General features: G+C 40.0%; 1 protein-coding gene across 1 annotated transcript in view; it reads left to right on the top strand.

The window, feature by feature from the left end:
- Nucleotides 1-8,856: 8,856 nt before the first annotated feature.
- LOC309958911 (protocadherin alpha-10-like) overlaps nt 8,857-18,562 on the top strand; it is a gene marked incomplete at both ends in the record, with an annotated part of 31,972 nt that continues 22,266 nt past the window's right edge. The window contains one exon of the mRNA XM_082835038.1: nt 8,857-8,946. Within this exon, the coding sequence (XP_082691164.1) occupies nt 8,857-8,946 (90 nt within the window). The remainder of the gene's footprint in view (nt 8,947-18,562) is intronic.

Raw genomic sequence — 18,562 nt, 5'->3', positions numbered from 1 at the left:
ATGTCATGTTGCCTCTTTCATTTCCACTTAAATTTGTATGTAAATTCCATAAAAACAACTCGGTGAGGTTTTGATTTGGACTGCATCGTATCTACTGAGAAATGTGAAACTAGTTGACATCTTTACAATAATGTCATTCGGTTCATGAGCATGCTCTATATATCTAAATAACCTGTAATGGTTCTTAATATTTTATAATTTTCTGTGTAGAGGTCCTATATATACATCTTTCATTAGATTTACTCTTAGATAATTGTCATTTGTGATCATTATAAATATCAACTTTGAGCTAAAAATCTTTTCTCTGTTTACTAATGATACGTATGAAAATATTTTTTATTTTTCTATTGATGTGTTATTCAGCTAACTTGCTAAGATAATTTATTAATTCTAATAATTTGTCTATAGGTGCTTTGTAGTTTTTGATATAGACAATCATTCTATCAGAAAATATTGAGAGTTGTATTTTTTCCTTTCCAATCCTTATATCTTTTATATCTTTAGTATGCTTTATGGGATTGGTAGGACCACTAGTACTCTGTTAAACCGAACTGGCAATAGTGGACATTCTTGTCTATTTATGAACTCTAAATGAAAGGTTTCAATAATTTATTATTAATTATGTTTGCTGTAGGTTTTTAAAAATTATTAAAAATTCCCTTCTATTCCTCCTCTTTTTTGTCTTCATTTGGATTAGTATATTATAATTATTTCATTTTCTCCTGAATTATCTTTTTAGTTATACATTCTTTTACTAATTTCTTTATTGATTTCCTGGATACTATAACAAGCATCATTGACTTGTTTAGTATAGATTAAACTAATACTTTTGCCACTTACAGACAATGCTAGGACCTTGAATAATAACTCCATTTACTTGCTCTCACTTTTCTTTTAATATTATGCCTTTCAATTATACATATACTCTAGGAACAGATTACATTATTATTGTTGTTTTATACAGTTACTTTTTTAAAAAATTAATTAATTAATTAATTTTTGGCTGTGTTGGGTCATCGTTGCTGCAGGCAGGCTTTCTCTAGTTGCGGCCAGCAGGGGCTACACTTCGTTATGTTGCGCGGGCTTTTCATTGCGGTGGCTTCTCTTGTTGTGGAGTGCAGGCTCTATGTGCCAGGGCTTCAGTAGTTGTGACGCATGGGCTTAGTTGCTCCGCGGCATGTGGGATCTTCCCGGACCAGGTCTTGAACCCGTGTCCCCTGTATTGGCAGGTGGATTCTTAACAACTGTGCCATCAGGGAAGTCCCTAAAGTTACTTTTTCTTGTTTCTTTCTGGGATATCTTTCCTTATGAATAAATTCTTTAATATTTCTTTTAGTGGTGGTAAAGAAATATTTAATCTATGGAATATGAGAAATATGCTTATTTTGCCAACACTTTTGAAGAATAGTTTTGCTGAATATTAAGTTCTGTGTTGTAAGTTATTTTTCCCTCCAGTGCTTTCAGATGACATTCCATAGTATTTTGAGAAGATGGCTGTCAAGTTTATTGTTCAGGTAGTGTAATCTTTTTTTCCCCCTCTAGCTGCTTTGTAAAATTTTTCTTTGTTTTTGATTTTCAATGGCTTTATTATATGCTCAATTTTAGTTTTCTTTGGTTTTATCTTGTTTGCAGTTTTTTTTTTCTAAATTTATTTATTTAATTTTGGCTGTGTTGGGTCTTCGTTTCTGTGTGAGGGCTTTCTCCAGTTGCGGCAAGCGGGGGCCACTCCTCATCGCGGTGCGCGGGCCTCTCACTATCGTAGCCTCTCTTGTTGCGGAGCACAGGCTCCAGACGCGCAGGCTCAGTAGTTGTGGCTCATGGGCCCAGTTGCTCCGTGGCATGTGGGATCCTCCCAGACCAGGGCTTGAACCCGTGTCCCCTGCATTGGCAGGCAGACTCTCAACCACAGCACCACCAGGGAAGCCCTCGTTTGCAGTTTTTAAAGCTTCTTGAATATGTGGCTTGATGTCTTTCATCAGTATAGGAAAATTCCAGCAATCTGTCTTCAAATATTGCTTCTGCCTCATGCTTTTCTCTCTTTCTCTTCTGTAACTCAAGGAATATGTGTGTTAAATCCTTTCACCTTAAAGTAATTATACCACAATAAAGATGTTAAAAAATATTTTCACCATATCTCTTATATCTACTATGCCCTCTCTATTTTTTAAACATCACTTTTGGTCTCTATTATATGCTGTATATTTTATTCTGACCAATCTTATACTTCAGCAAAATTCTCTTCTTATTATTAAATCATCAAATGAATCTAAACCTCAATTATGACTTTTTTTAGCTTTAGGATTGTAATTTCCATTTAAAAATAGATTACAATTTTCTGGTGAAATTATTTATTATGTATTTATTTCAATACCTTAATCACAGTTTATTTGTGATCCGTCATATCATTGTAATAATTGGATCATCTGTGTGTCTTTTTATTTATTTTTTCTCATGATTCTCTTTCTTCGTAAGCCTGATAATTTTGTATTGAGTTCTGGGTATTGTACATAAGAAGCTGTAGTTGTTCTAGATGTAATTATATTCCTCTAGGAATGGATAAAGAATTTATAAATATCTGACAGATATGAGTTTAGAACATTTATGGAAAAGTTTGAATTGAGATAAATATTTTATCCCTTTTTCTTTTTTGTCTACTACAATGATGTCTGTCATTACAAATCTTCTGAACATTTTATTTTTCTCTTTCCTACTGACACCCGAGTTCTATTTTGTACTCTCATACAAAGTAAATTTAGTGGAATAAAGATTCTGTACTTTATTTTAAACCCCTTTTCCTTCCTCCACTCCCCTTTCCTTGGTACATAAGAACCAAGCTTATTGAATTTATTACTCTTTAGTTACCCTCCTTTCTTCTTTCTTACCCTAGATACTTGCTAATGGTATAAGAATCTTGCATCTCACCAAGTTTCCACTCACTTGACCTAGGATTTTTTTTTTGGTGGGGGGGATATTTTTTAATTCAAACAGAAAGTCACTAAAATTATAATCATCTTCATCAGTTCACTCAGTCCCATGTAATTAATTCTTTTTCATCTTGATCTTTTACTAGCACTTTTATGAATTCATCAGTTTTCCATTAGAGTTCTGAAAATGCTTATTCATTCAGTTCAGCAGTACAGTCAGTTACCAGAAACCTGTACTTGTCAGAGTCTTTTCCATGAATTCCTTGAAGGTGAAACCCTTTTATAGGAACATTTTTGCGAAAGCATCAGAGTACACCCAGAACTGTCTGTAAAACACAAAAAACTTAAAAATAACCATGGTTAAAGATTTGATGAAAGTTCATAATAATGCAATCAACAAGGAAATTTAGTTATTTCTGAGATATACATTTTAAAGTAATAACTAGAATTATGACTTATAACATTATACCAGAACATATAAGCTTTTTAGAAATTTCATGTAATGTCTGAAACATTTATATTAACATATTTCCATACAAATAACCCAAAGAAAGTTTAGTATTAGTTGTTTTTTTGTTTGTCTGTTTTTTATACTGCAGGTTCTTATTAGTCATCAGTTTTATACACATCAGTGTATACATGTCAATCCCAATTGGCTAATTCAGCACACCAACATCCCCACCCCACTGTGGCTTCCCCCCTCGGTGTCCATACGTTTGCTCTCTACATCTGTGTCTCAACTTCTGCCCTGCAAACCGGTTCATCTGTACCATTTTTCTAGGTTCTACATACATGTGTTAATTACATGCGTTATTAAATACATGTGTTAATAACTAACGATATTAGTTTTTCTTTTTCTGACTTACTTCACTCTGTATGACAGTCTCTAGATCCATCCACGTCTCAACAAATGACCCAATTTCGTTCCTTCTTTATGGCTGAGTAATATTCCATTGTATATATGTACCACAACTCCTTTATCCATTCGTCTGTTGATGGGCATTTAAGTTGCTTCCATGACCTGGCTATTGTAAATAGTGCTGCAATGGACATTGGGGTGCATGCGTCTTTTTGAATTATGGTTTTCTGTGAGTATATGCCCAGTAGCGGGATTGCTGGATCATATGGTAATTCTATTTTTAGTTTTTTGAGGAACCTCCATACTGTTCTCCATAGTGGCTGTATCAATTTACATTCCCACCAATAGTGCAAGAGGGTTCCCTTTTCTCCACACCCTCTCCAGCATTTGTTGTTTGTAGATTTTCTGATGATGCCCATTCTAACTGGTGTGAAGTGATACCTCATTGTAGTTTTGATTTGCATTTCTCTAATAATTAGTGATGTTGAGCAGCTTTTCATGTGCTTCTCAGCCATCTGTATGTCTTCTTTGGAGAAATGTCTACTTAGGTCTTCTGCCCATTTTTGTATTGGGTTGTTTGTTTCTTTAATATTGAGCTGCATGAGCTGTTTATATATTTTGGAGATTAATCTTTTGTCCATTGATTCGTTTGTGAATAATTTCTCCCATTCTGAGGGTTGTCTTTTCATCTTGTTTATGATTTGCTTTGCTGTGCAAAAGCTTTGACGTTTCATTAGGTCCCATTTGTTTATTTTTGGTTTTATTTCCATTACTCTAGGAGGTGAATCAAAAAAGATCTTGCTGTGATTTATGTCAAAGAGTGTTCTTCCTATGTTTTCCTCTAAGAGTTTTATAGTGTCCAGTCTTACATTTAGGTCTCAAATCCATTTTGAGTTTATTTTTTGTGTATTGTGTTAGAGAGTGTTCTAATTTCATTCTTTTACATGTAGCTGTTCAGTTTTCCCAGCACCATTTATTGAAGAAACTGTCTTTTCTCCATTGTATATCCTTGCCTCCTTTGCCATAGATTAGTTGACCACAGATGGGTGGGTTTATCTCTGGGCTTTCTATCTTGTTCCATTGATCTATGTTTCTGTTTTTGTGCCAGTACCATATTGTCTTGATTACCGTAGCTTTGTAGTATAGTCTGAAGTCAGGGAGCCTGATTCCTCCAGCTCCGTTTTTTTCCCTCCAGACTGCTTTGGCTATTCGGGGTCTTTTGTGTCCCCATACAAATTTTAAGATGATTTGTTCTAGTTCCGTAAAAAATGCCACTGGTAATTTGATAGGGATTGCATTGAATCTGTAGATTGCTTTGGGTAGTATAGTCATTTTCACAATATTGATTCTTCCAATCCAAGAACATGGTATATCTCTCCATCTGTTGGTATCATCTTTAATTTCTTTCATCAGTGTCTTATAGTTTTCTGCATACAGGTCTTTTGTTTCCATAGATAGGTTTATTCCTAGGTATTTTATTCCTTTTGTTGCAGGAGTAAATGGGGGTGTTTCCATAATTTCTCTTTCAGATTTTTCATCATTAGTGTATAGGAATGCAAGAGATTTCTGTGCATTAATTTTGTATCTTCACCTAGGATTTTAAAACTGGATATGACCTAAGAGATTGTCACTTCCTCTCAATTTAATGATGACTAAATTGTGGCCTGGAGACAAAAATTTGCTTGAGGCCACATAAATATTAATGTGAATGCATAGAATAGAACGAAAAGTACTTGAATTTAGCTCCATTGTCACTTTCCATTATTAAATGAGCTCATCTGGGAATAATGAAGACAATAGGATTGTGAGTAAAAGCTATGCTTAATTTAACTTACTTATTCCCTCAGAGGTACTTTAAAATTACTCTCCGATTTTCTCAGAATGACTATATAATATAAACATTTTAGCACAATATTTTGTAGGGAGTTTGAACGATTATAAAAGTAATGTAAAGATATGTACCATATGCATACAGTGTGTGGTTCTAGGATAAATTATTTTCCACATATAATTAATTTTTTGTCAAATTTGATGCAAGTGCATAAACTGTTTATAATCTTTAAAAGATTGCTTCAACTTCACCTGTTATATCTCAACAGTGTGGTAGACCTATATAATTTTCTACACATAGCAGAGAAATATATATTATTAAAATTTTATTCTGGAGTTTTTTAGGAAATGAAAGATATCTAGACTCCAATGCAAAATTAAAATTTCTCATGTACTATCTTCCTGAATGATTTCCAGTAAATTAAGCAGAGGTACCTCAAAATACTATCTGTTTTCCTTAATCGAAATTCATTGTCAGGAAAGGAGTCTTAGTTCTGCAGTGGGCCTTATATATAACTGAAAAACTTCTAGAAACTATACAGTAATAAAGTAATCTATAATATTCTATTGAAAGAGTGGTTTGGAAAAAGATTTAAACGATCTTCTCTACCTATGGAGTCCTCTATGGAATTACAACTAGAGAGTCTATACTTGTTGAAAAAGTAACCTCCAAAAAAAGAATTGAGCCATGAAAGACAAATGCAGGTGATAATTTTAAAACACTATATAATCTAACAGATTTGAGGAGAGCTCAAATGTCAAGAGTCTGGTTTTCTTCTGTACATATTTACATGATAAAAATTACAAACAAAATATCATATGATACTATTGATGGCATTTTCTTCATTGAGTATATTTTTTAAAGTTTTAAATATTTACTGAAAATATTCTGTAAATTACTATGCATGTATTGTTAATACTACACCATCAGTTGGATTTTAAGCACTTAATATTTACTTTTCTCAAAAGTAAATTTATTTATCGTGGTTTTGTAGGTTCACATCAATCATGGTTCCATAATAGAAGGTGAATCAACATTAACTGATGATATTTTCAACTCACATATTATCGTTTTCTTTTTTATCGTTGTATATTAAAATATTTTAAAATTATCATTATCAGTAACTGTTAGGTGAGTTGTCTTGAAAACTGATTACTGTTTAACTTCTTTAGTGTTCGGATGTTCTGAATGCCAAGGAGAAAGTCATGATAATAATGATAGTAAAAATCTTTCAAAAACTAAAGAGAATGATAAACATGCTATTAAAGATTATATCAGAAACAAATTTAGTAACATTATCTTATGTCTTTAAATTATTGTTTTGAATACTGAGAAGCAAATTAATTTCAATTGACTTTGTATTTTCTATTAATCATTTCTTTTCAATCTAAACTTCCCCCTCCATCCCACCCCCATGCTGCCCGGCTTGTGGGATCTTAGTTCTGCAACCAGGGATTGAACCCAGGGCCACAGCAGTGAAAGTGCCAAGTCCTAACCACTGGACTGTCAGGGAAGTCCCAAAGCTAGTTTATATAGTACCATTTTTCCATATTTGTTTTATACATTGACGTAAAAATAATACTTGCAGTCATACCTATGACTTATACCAAAATTAAAGAAATGTATTTGAGGTTTATGCTTTACATGTAAAGCATCAAGTAATAGAATTATTGATCTTCTGGCCCCTATTTTATTCACAGGCAAGGAAGATTTTGTAACATTTAAGGAATTCTAGGGAGTATGTACATAAGTAGAATATTAAATTTTTTAAAAAATTTAAAATTTTTGGCTGCGTTGGGTCTTCATTGCTGTACGCGGGCTTTCTCTAGTTGCGGCGAGCAGGGGCTACTCTTCGTTGCGGTGCGTGGGCTTCTCATTGCAGTGGCCTCTCTTGTTGAAGAGCATGGGCTCTAGGCGCGCGGGCTTCAGTATTTGTTGCACACGGGCTCAGTAGTTGTGACTCGCAGGCTCTAGAGCGCAGGCTCAGTAATTGTGGTGCACGGGCTTAGTTGCTCCGCAGCATGTGGGATCTTCCTGGACCAGGGCTCGAACCCGTGTCTCCTGCATTGGCAGGCGGATTCTTAACCACTGCGCCACCAGGGAAGCCCCTAAATATTTTTTAAGTGGAAAAATTGGTCCATTTTATATTGGCCATATTTTTTAAGTGTAGTCCAAGTCCATACAGCAAATAAACTGGATAATTAAAAAGAGATGAAATTAGCACAGAGTTAACCTGGAAATAATACGATTTCTTTCCATGTTTTAATTTCTACTGGAACTCAAAAATTTTATGGAGTAGTGTATCTCACAAACAACATTAGGATTTTGATTTCTTTCATGAAAAATATATGTGCATTCACAATTGATCTCAGTTATGATTTATCAGTAATAGCAACTTGAAGAAATGGCTGTCTAGATGCATCTAATTTGCAAATAGTGCCATTTCCACATTACAGTTTTTGAGTTAACATTAAAAGTAAGTAGGTAATATAGAGAAAAATGAAAGAAATGGATTTTCAGTAATTTGAAAATCAGCCTTCGAAATGGATCTCAGACAAGAATGCTATTCAAATAGTTTTAGTTACTTTGAAAATAATATCAACAAAAGCCAATATTAAATACTGCAAATAGGAATATAAACTTGTTTTATGAGTAACGTAAAGACTAGTATACAAACATCGCATCAAAAAAGTAGAGAAAAAGTCAATAATTTTAGTAAGTAATATTTAAATATGGAAAGAAATGAAAAATCTAAAACTCTTAAAGTCAGGGATTATTCAAACCCTAAATAGAATAGACCAATACAAATCATTCTAGTAAAGATTGGGTGTCACAATTTCAATAGTATTGATTTTGCAATATTTTAATTAAAGTTGATATATTTTATTAAAATTTTAGTGATATGTTTGATTAGAGTCGGGAAAATAATACATAAGAGTCATTGAAATTGGGAAATATTTAACGAATGTAAGGTAAATAAAGCAGAACAAAGTAAAATACTCCCCTTTCATCCACATGATGGCTCTGGACACCGCAAGTTTTTTTGGTTTGTTTGTTTTTAGCAACAAAGGAATACAGAGAGCTTATTTTCCTTGGAAAGGAAAAAAGCCACTCCATTTTTTTTCACACTGCTGCTGAAGTTCAAAAGGTGAGCAAATACAAAATTATATCAAATTGGGAGTTGAGTTTCCAAAAGATATATGGTAGTGCAATAGACATTTGAATATTGCAACGAATTTGCGATGGTATATTCCCAGAGAAGAGGTGCGGGATCCCGGCGCCTGCTGCTCTCGCTTCTGCTCCTCGCAGCCTGGGAGGCGGGCAGTGGTCAGGTGCACTAGTCGGTCCCTGAGGAGGCCAAACAAGGCACCTTCGTGGGCCACATCGCCCAGGACTTGGGGCTGGAGCTGGCGGAGCTGGTGCCGCGTCTGTTCCGGGTGGCATCCAAAGGCCGTAGGGACCTTCTGGAGGTAAATCTGCAGAATGGTATTTTGTTTGTGAATTCTCAGATGGATCGGGAAGAGCTGTGCGGGCGGAGCGCGGAGTGCAGCATCCACCTGGAGGTGATCGTGGACCGGCCGCTGCAGGTGTTCCATGTGGAGGTGGAGGTGAAGGACATTAATGACAACCCCCCAAGGTTCTTGCGACAAAAACAAACACTATTTTAGAATCAAGAATAGCGGATTCGGGCTTCCCTGGTGGCGCAGTGGTTGAGAGTCCGCCTGCCGATGCAGGGGACACGGGTTCGTGCCCTGGTCCAGGAAGATACCACATGCCGCGGAGCGGCTGGGCCCGTGAGCCATGGCCGCTGAGCCTGCGCGTCCGGAGCCTGTGCTCCGCAACGGGAGAGGCCACAACAGTGAGAGGCCTGCGTACCGGAAAAAAAAAAAAAAAAAAGAATAGCGGATTCTAGGTTTCCGCTAGAGGGCGCATCTGATATGGATATCGGAAGAAACGCAGAACTGAGATACAAGTTACAAGCTAATGAATATTTTGACTTGGATGTTAAAACAAATGAAGAGGAAACAAACTTTTTAGAGCTAGTTTTGAAGAAACCAGTAGGTAGGGAAGAAACGCAAAAACATCGTTTATTGCTGATTGCAATTGATGGAAGAAAACCTGAACTAACAGGTACAGTTCAGTCATTGATCAATGTATTGGATGCGAATGATGATGCCTCGGAATTTGATAAATCAATTTATAATGTCAGAATACTGGAAAATGCACCGAACGGGATATTAGTTATTAAACTGAATGCCTCAGATGCAGGTGAGGGCATTAATAAGGAAATAGTGTACCTCTTTAGTAATCTTGTTCTTGACAACGTAACATCTAAATTTGCGATCAATCTAATAGTGGGGAAATAACAGTTCAGGGAAAGAAAATTGGATTATGAAGACTGTAATTTATATGAAATTAATATTGATGCCGTTGATAAAAGTCCATTCCCATTAACTGACACTGCAAAGTAATAGTGAAAATCCTGGATGAGAATGATAATAGCCCAGAGATGGTCATAACCTCCTTATCTCTGCCTGTGCAAGAGGACGCCCCACTGGGCACTGTCATCGCCCTGATCAGTCTGTCAGACCACGACTCCGGTGCCGATGGGCAGGTGACTTGCACCCTGATGCCTCATGTCCCCTTCAAGCTGGTGTGCACCTTCAAGAATTACTATTCATTGGTTCTACATAGCGCCTTGGATCGCGAGAGTATGGCGAACTATGAGGCGGTGGTGACCGCGAGGGACGGGGCTCGCCTTCCCTGTCGGCCACAGCCAGCCTGTCCGTGGAGGTGGCCGACGTAAACGACAACGCGCCCGCGTTCGCGCACCCCGAGTACACGGTGTTGGTGAAGAACAACCGGCCCGGCTGCCACATCTTCACGGTGTCGGCGCGGGACGCGGACGCTCAGGAGAACGCGCTGGTGTCCTACTCGCTGGTGGAGCGGCGGGTGGGCGAGCGAGCGCTGTCGAGCTACGTGTCGGTGCACGCGGAGAGCGGCAAGGTGTACGCGCTGCAGCCGCTGGACCACGAGGAGCTGGAGCTGCTGCAGTTCCAGGTGAACGCGCGCGACGCGGGCGTGCCGCCTCTGGGCAGCAACGTGACGCTGCAGGTGTTCGTGCTGGACGAGAACGACAACGCGCCCGCGCTGCTGCTATCCGGGCTGGGCGGCGGGGCGGGCGCGCTGAGCCAGCTGGTGGCGCGGTCGGTGGGCGCAGGCCACGTGGTGGCGAAGGTGCGCGCGGTGGACGCGGACTCGGGTTACAAGGCGTGGCTGTCGTACGAGCTGCAGCCGGCGGTGGGTGGCGCGCGCAGCCCGTTCCGCGTGGGGCTGTACACAGGCGAGATCAGCACGACGCGCGCCCTGGACGAGGCGGACGCGTCGCGCCAGCGCCTGCTGGTGCTGGTGAAGGACCACGGCGAGCCGGTGCTGACGGCCACGGCCACCGTGCTGCTGTCGCTGGAGGACAGCGGCCAGGCGCCCAAGGCCTCTTCGCGGGCGTCGACGGGCGCCGCTGGCGCGGAGGCCGCTCTGGTGGATGTGAACGTGTACCTGATCATCGCCATCTGCGCGGTGTCCAGCCTGTTGGTGTTCACGCTGCTGCTGTACACGGCGCTGCGGTGCTCGGCGCCGCCCAGCGAGGGCGCGTGCGGGCCCGGGAAGCCCACGCTGGTGTGCCCCAGCGCGGTGGGGAGCTGGTCTTACTCGCAGCAGAGGCACAGAGGGTGTGCTCTGGGGAAGGGCCGCCCAAGGAAGAGCTCATGGCCTTCAGCCCCAGCCTGCCTCAGGGTCCCATTTCTACGGACACCGTGAGTCTCAAAACTCTTACAGAAATTTTTCGTCATGTCTTTAATATGAAATATTTAATATTATCCTCCATCTTATCTTTTTATTTTAAATTATGGCTTTATAAGTAATTATTGTATCCTTTTAGATATAAATTCTCTTGGTACTAATTCATTTACTTATAGTTACGCTTAAAATTTACTTTGTTTGAGAAAATTGTTTTGCACTACAGTGTTTATTTCAGTAACAATCCCCTTTTTGTAAGGTTTTAAACGTTTGAGTTAATGGACTAGTTTTCTGTGGACCATAGAAAGTATTTGCAGACTGAAATTTTTAGTTGAACGTTTCAATTTTCAAATATTAGTGTTATAGTAAGATACTTGTAAGATACATACTTGGCATTATTATTTATTGTCAAAGCCCCATGTTGTAACTACATAGAAATATTTAACATCATGGTGTCAATTTGCCTTTTTTGTTCTCCATATACTATCCATTATTTGAGTATTTTTATTACACATATTGAATTAAGTTTTTCAGTAATATTTGTGCATTGAATGACTCTTTCAAGTCTGTTTAAATGGTTGGCCTTGGCATACTAATGGTGAATTTGATATTTATAATTAAAACTTTTTAGCTCTAGTGGCTTCATTTTATTGATTTTTGAATACAAAATACTTTTACATGATTTAAAATGTTTTAAAATGTTTCCATTCTACCTCCAATATCAAACCACTTAATATACCTGCTGAATATTTCAAACTTTCCAATTTCTTGGCCATTCTTCTAGAGAATTTTTCATATACTAATAAACTCCCATTTCCCATTTTAAGACATAATATTTGTGTTGATTTTCCTTCCCCCTTCATTTAATATAATTTGTCTATCATGATATATTACTTAAGGAGTTTTTTCATTCTTTTTTCCAGCCCATGTTGTCCCATTTTGCAGATATGTCATAATTCCCCACCTCTAACATCAACATTTAGTGGAACAATGATTAGTTTTTCTCTATCTTACTTTTTCTTTTCCAATACACAAATTATTATATTGGTGAGAAATAATCATGAATTCTCACAGTTGGGAAAATCTTAACATTTTTGAGTTAGAAAATGTTTGTATTTATTGTTGCCTTTTGTTTTTAGATTTTAGAAAACTGTACTATGATATAACCACCCCCCTGAGTTTGTTGTTTACGAATACCATTTTTACAACAAAGCCATACATTTTATCTACTATAGGCAAGAGTGCTCTCCATCTCAAATACAGAGAACTGTTTTCCTACACTTCTTTAAAAAACAATATGGGTTTAGCCAGGAATAGATATTCCACATTTCATATGACAAAATGTCAATTCCCCTTTTTATTGCTTTCCTATTTCTTGCATTGTCACATGTATTTAATTTTATAAGTACACTTGTATCATACTATTTAAACATTTCTAATACCTCATTACTTTGGGGGAGTCCTATAAATGGAGAGGGCATTCTCACCACTGTGTAAATTTGTAGGTAACAGTTGTCAGCTTTTTAAAAATCAAGTTAAATATATCAAGTTAATTTAGTTTTGAAATATAAACTTTTTATTTATAACTGAGAATTTTCTTTGCTGGGCGAGGAAGATGTTCACGGATTGACTAAACTTTTTTCTCACACAGTCTTCTCCCTTGACTAGATGAACTGTTTGAGTAAATAAATAAACAAAAATATAAGATGTTTCTTATAAGGAGACCAGTATTTTCCTTTTCCAATGAAAAGGAAATTGCATATATGATTTCAGTAACATTGTATAATTTTCTACTTGGAGCCAATAAATAGAATTATTGCAACTGTTCCAGTTAATTGGACTATATTACCAACCTTCTGGAAATTGCTAGGAACTTCAATAGAAAGACAGATTTGATACTTTAATTAACGAATTTAAAAGTTGATATCCAAAGAGATTCTTCACTTAGGGCAGCAATTTATGAAATACCTTAACCACTGTAGAGAACCTTCAACTAACAAGACTGTAGGCCAATATATCTTTTTTTTTTTTTTTTTTTTTTCCCTGTACGCGGGCCTCTCACCGTTGTGGCCTCTCCCGCTGCAGAGCACAGGCTCCGGACGGGCAGGCCCAGCGGCCGTGGCTCACGGGCCCAGCCTTTCCGCCGCATGTGGGATATTCCCGGACCGGGGCACGAACCCGTGTCCCCTGCAGCGGCAGGTGGACTCTCAACCACTGCACCACCAGGGAAGCCCCCAATATATCTTTTGTCAAGGCCTTTCTTCCTGTAAGCAAAGGAACCTTTTATTTGGGGGCTTATTATTGGTTGTCAAATGAACTCTTTGTTTACTCAAAATAAGTGTAATAGAAAGCGATAAGGACTACTACTTATCAGGATAGATCTAGGTTAGTTATTTTAAGATGTTGTCATGTAAGTTATGTAAAATGTTCTCATGTTGGGGGGTAATTTGTATTACAGTTGTCTGTGAGGATTTTACAAGTATATCAGAATTGTGCAGAAGGGTGAGTGTTGGCAAGTGTCCGTTTGAAAATTCTTTTTAATAACTTTCATTGTCTCCTTTTGAGAAAGAGTTTAATTACCTACAGTTGATGACATTAAGGATGAATTCATGGTAAGATGATATTTTGGCATGACTTTGATATGAGTGGAGCATTTTTACAGGTAAAGATGGAGGTGATTTTTAAAAAATTGAACAAAGGTATTGTGGAAGAAGGAAAGCAAGTGATCTATGTTGTCTGCAAAATAGAATATTGGAGAGTAGTTGAAAATAACACTGGAAATGTTGGGTTGTGATCATATCTCAGGTCACATAGAAGTGATTCTAACATCTTGGGATTTATTTGTTTAGTGCAATCCAATAAAAGCTGTACCCATGAAGATAAATATGGTGGTATGTGAAAAGACAGATGGACAGATGGACTATAGGCCAACTTTGAATAGGGCAGGTAAGGGAGTTGGAGTAATAAAAAATTGATATAGGTGACATGTAGAATGTTCATGCCATTAAATAAAAGGTGAATTTAAGGGTTTGAATTTGGGGGGTATTAATGATTTATCTTCATAATCTTTAAATTGTAATCAAATTATTTTCTACGAGTCATCAGCATGTATGGCTAAAAATGACAATTATAACCATTGAAAAGGGGGAGGAAGATGTGAGTTTGGGAATACCTTCAATAGAAGTCTTGTCTGAAATGTTGGAAGGGGATGAGAACACAAATAAAAGCATATAAGAGGTTGAGGTAGAAAGAAAAGGATAAGGTCATTTAGGAGCAGCAGAAGGATCAGAGCAGCAAAGCACAATAGGTAGAAATTCCACAAGATGGAGAAGTATAGTAGAAATTCCACAAGAAGGAAAATATTTTGAGGGGGAGGACTAATATAAGCTGCAGAGAAATTAAGAAATATTGTAAAGAATATGTGCTAAAATTTTCAGCCTCCATTATTAAATTAAAAAACATTATTAGGAGTAGTTGATGTTCACTCAACAAAGAAAGAATGGACTTTGATAATCTATAAGGTTTTTAAAATTTGGGTAAAACTTGCTAATTTAAAATTACACTCTTTTCTCAAAATATAATAGTATATTCTGTGACAGAAATACATGCACATGTTTCTTCTCTATGCAAATATGTAGGATAGTTTGCACTTCTAATTCCCAAGCCTGGTTCATATCACACTTAAGCTTTCTAAAATGGCTGATACAGTTTTTCCTTTATTGGGAGGAAAGTTGTTTCACTATGAGTATTTTGAACCCTTACCCTACTCTAAACTAATAAAAGAAAACAGACGAGATAAACTGACCCTTCAAATTACAAACATGAGGAGATTTACTATTAAAATAAGGCAAAACATATATATGTAATATAAATATCTATATCTTTAATTTCAAGAACTATAGCGTAGCTTCGTTGTGAAGTCATTACTTACCCTTTCGAGCCGCATGATGTCGCTGTCTACCGTGAAGTTACACTAGCTGTTATTGAAGTCCATTGCTCCCGTTACTGCATCCTTCCACGAGTGTTGAATGATGGCAGGCGCAGAAGAACTGAATTAACAGACTCGGGATCATACAATATTTCATCTTAATGCCTAGACAAGATTTCCTGATGGAACTAAACCAGCAAGTATTTGAAATGCTTATTACACCTGAAGGCCGACTGAGATCCCGGTGTTTGCTTCTCTCGCTTCTGCTCCTTGCAGCCTGGGAGGAGGGGAGCGGCCAGGTCCGCTACTCCGTCCCAGAGGAGGCCAAACACGGCACCTTCGTGGGCCTCATCGCCCAGGACCTGGGGCTGGAGCTGACGGAGCTGGTGCCGCGCCTGTTCCGGGTGGCGTCCAAAGGCCGCGGGGACCTTCTGGAGGTAAACCTGCAGAATGGCATTTTGTTTGTGAATTCTCGGATCGACCGGGAGGAGCTGTGCGGGCGGAGCGTGGAGTGCAGCATCCACCTGGAGGTGATCGTGAACCGGCCGCTGCAGGTGTTCCATGTGGAGGTGGAGGTGAAGGACATTAACGACAACCCGCCTGTGTTCCCGGTAAAGGAACAAAGAGTGTTGATTTACGAATCTAGGCTGCCAGATTCGTTGTTTCCACTAGAGGGCGCGTCGGATGCAGATGTGGGCTCAAATTCTGTCTTAACCTACAAGCTCAGTTCCAACGAAAACTTCGCGTTAGATGTGAAAACGAACAGTGATGACAGTACACAAATTGGGCTCGTGTTAAGGAAATCGTTGGACAGAGAGGAAGCGCCCGAACATAACTTATTCCTCATGGCCACTGACCAAGGCAAACCTGAGCTCACTGCCACTGTTCAGCTGCTGGTCACCGTACTGGATGTGAATGACAATGCTCCCAGTTTTGGACAGTCAGAGTATGAAGCAAAAATATTTGAAAACTCAGATAACGGAACAATAGTTATGAGACTGAATGCTTCTGATAGGGATGAAGGAGCTAATGGGGAGTTTTCATACTCTTTTAGTAGTCTTGTTCCATCCATGGTTAGCAACCAGTTTAGAATAGATCCAAATACTGGAGAAATAGTAATTCAAGGGAATTTAGATTTTGAAAATATAAATTTATACAAAATCCGTATTGATGCGACAGACAAAGGCCACCCACCCATGACTGGTCATTGCACCATCTTGGTGAAAGTTTTGGATAAAAATGATAATGTCCCTCAGATTGCACTGACTTCCTTATCCTTGCCTGTCCGAGAGGACGCTCATTTCGGCACTGTCATTGCCCTAATTAGCGTGTCCGATCTCGACTCAGGTGCCAACGGGCAGGTGACCTGCTCTCTGACGCCCCATGTTCCCTTCAAACTGGTGTCCACCTTCAAGAATTACTATTCATTGGTTCTGGACAGCGCCTTGGATCGCGAGAGTGTGTCGAACTATGAGGTGGTGGTGACTGCGAGGGACGGGGGCTCGCCTTCTCTGTCGGCCACAGCCAGCGTGTCCGTGGAGGTGGCCGACGTGAACGACAACGCGCCCGCGTTCGCGCACCCCGAGTACACGGTGTTCGTGAGGGAGAACAACCCGCCCGGCTGCCACATCTTCACGGTGTCGGCGCAGGACGCGGACGCGCAGGAGAACGCGCTGGTGTCCTACTCGCTGGTGGAGCGGCGGGTGGGCGAGCGAGCGCTGTCGAGCTACGTGTCGGTGCACGCGGAGAGCGGCAAGGTGTACGCGCTGCAGCCGCTGGACCACGAGGAGCTGGAGCTGCTGCAGTTCCAGGTGAGCGCGCGCGACGCGGGCGTGCCGCCTCTGGGCAGCAACGTGACGCTGCAGGTGTTCGTGCTGGACGAGAACGACAACGCGCCCGCGGTGCTGCTGCCCAGGCCGGGCGGCGGGGCGGGAGCGCTGAGTCAGCTGGTGGCTCGGTCGGTGGGCGCGGGCCACGTGGTGGCGAAGGTGCGCGCGGTGGACGCGGACTCGGGCTACAACGCGTGGCTGTCGTACGAGCTGCAGCCGGTGGCGGGTGGCGCGCACAGCCCGTTCCGCGTGGGGCTGTACACGGGCGAGATCAGCACGACGCGCGCCCTGGACGAGGCGGACGCGCCGCGCCATCGCCTGCTGGTGCTGGTGAAGGACCACGGCGAGCCGGTGCTGACGGCCACGGCCACCGTGCTGCTGTCGCTGGAGGACAGTGGCCAGGCGCCCAAGGCCTCTTCGCGGGCGTCGACGGGCGCCGCTGGCGCGGAGGCCGCTCTGGTGGATGTGAACGTGTACCTGATCATCGCCATCTGCGCGGTGTCCAGCCTGTTGGTGCTCACGCTGCTGCTGTACACGGCGCTGCGGTGCTCGGCGCCGCCCAGCGAGGGCGCGTGCGGGCCCGGGAAGCCCACGCTGGTGTGCTCCAGCGCGGTGGGGAGCTGGTCTTACTCGCAGCAGAGGCGGCAGAGGGTGTGCTCTGGGGAGGGGCCGCCCAAAGCAGATCTCATGGCCTTCAGCCCCAGCCTTCCAGCTTGTCCAGTAGTGGTGGATATGGGCGAGCTTCAGAATTTAAATGGTGATCGGCTTTCCAAAGTAAGTCTGAATTTTCATAATTACCAGTTAATATTTATTTTGAAATGTTATAATTGTTTTCCTTCGGTTTATATTTACACTCTCTTTTTTTGAAAAATTTGAATAATTTTACATTATATACGTCTCTTCCTTTTTGTCAGTCATTATGATCTCTTTGGTTTATTAATGTTGACTTAAAGTGGAAACAGACGTTATTAATATCATTCTACACCTGAAGATTTTTGTCTTGAAACTCAAAATTTCATTGGATACATTCATTTGTGATGCATTTAGAAATTTGCATTGGTAATATTTTTTTCTTATTAATGTTGTAGAGCTTTCATTACTTTCCATTTGAACTTCAGGAGGGTTATTTCACAGTTACTCATTTTTTAATAATATATTGACATTTCAACGTCACTTTATTACACTTTTATCCTTTCAGCTTCCTTCTTCCTTCCTTTCTTTCCTTCTTCCTTTTTTTTTTTTAATGCTTCTGTTTCACCAACACTTTCAAGTTATCCACTTTGTTTAAGGACCCTGTTCATCATATCTTAATCTAGATTCCTTTTGGGGCCTGGTGATTCCAAGAGTCCAAGAGTCTGTAGTGCTTATTTACTGTTGGCCTTCTAAACCATTTAG

This window comes from Leucopleurus acutus, assembly GCF_964270905.1.
Source record: "Leucopleurus acutus genome assembly, chromosome: 3".
Taxonomy (NCBI): Eukaryota; Metazoa; Chordata; class Mammalia; order Artiodactyla; family Delphinidae; genus Leucopleurus; species Leucopleurus acutus.
The sequence above is the reverse complement of the archived record's forward strand: the minus strand, read 5'-3'. Positions and strand labels throughout refer to the sequence as shown.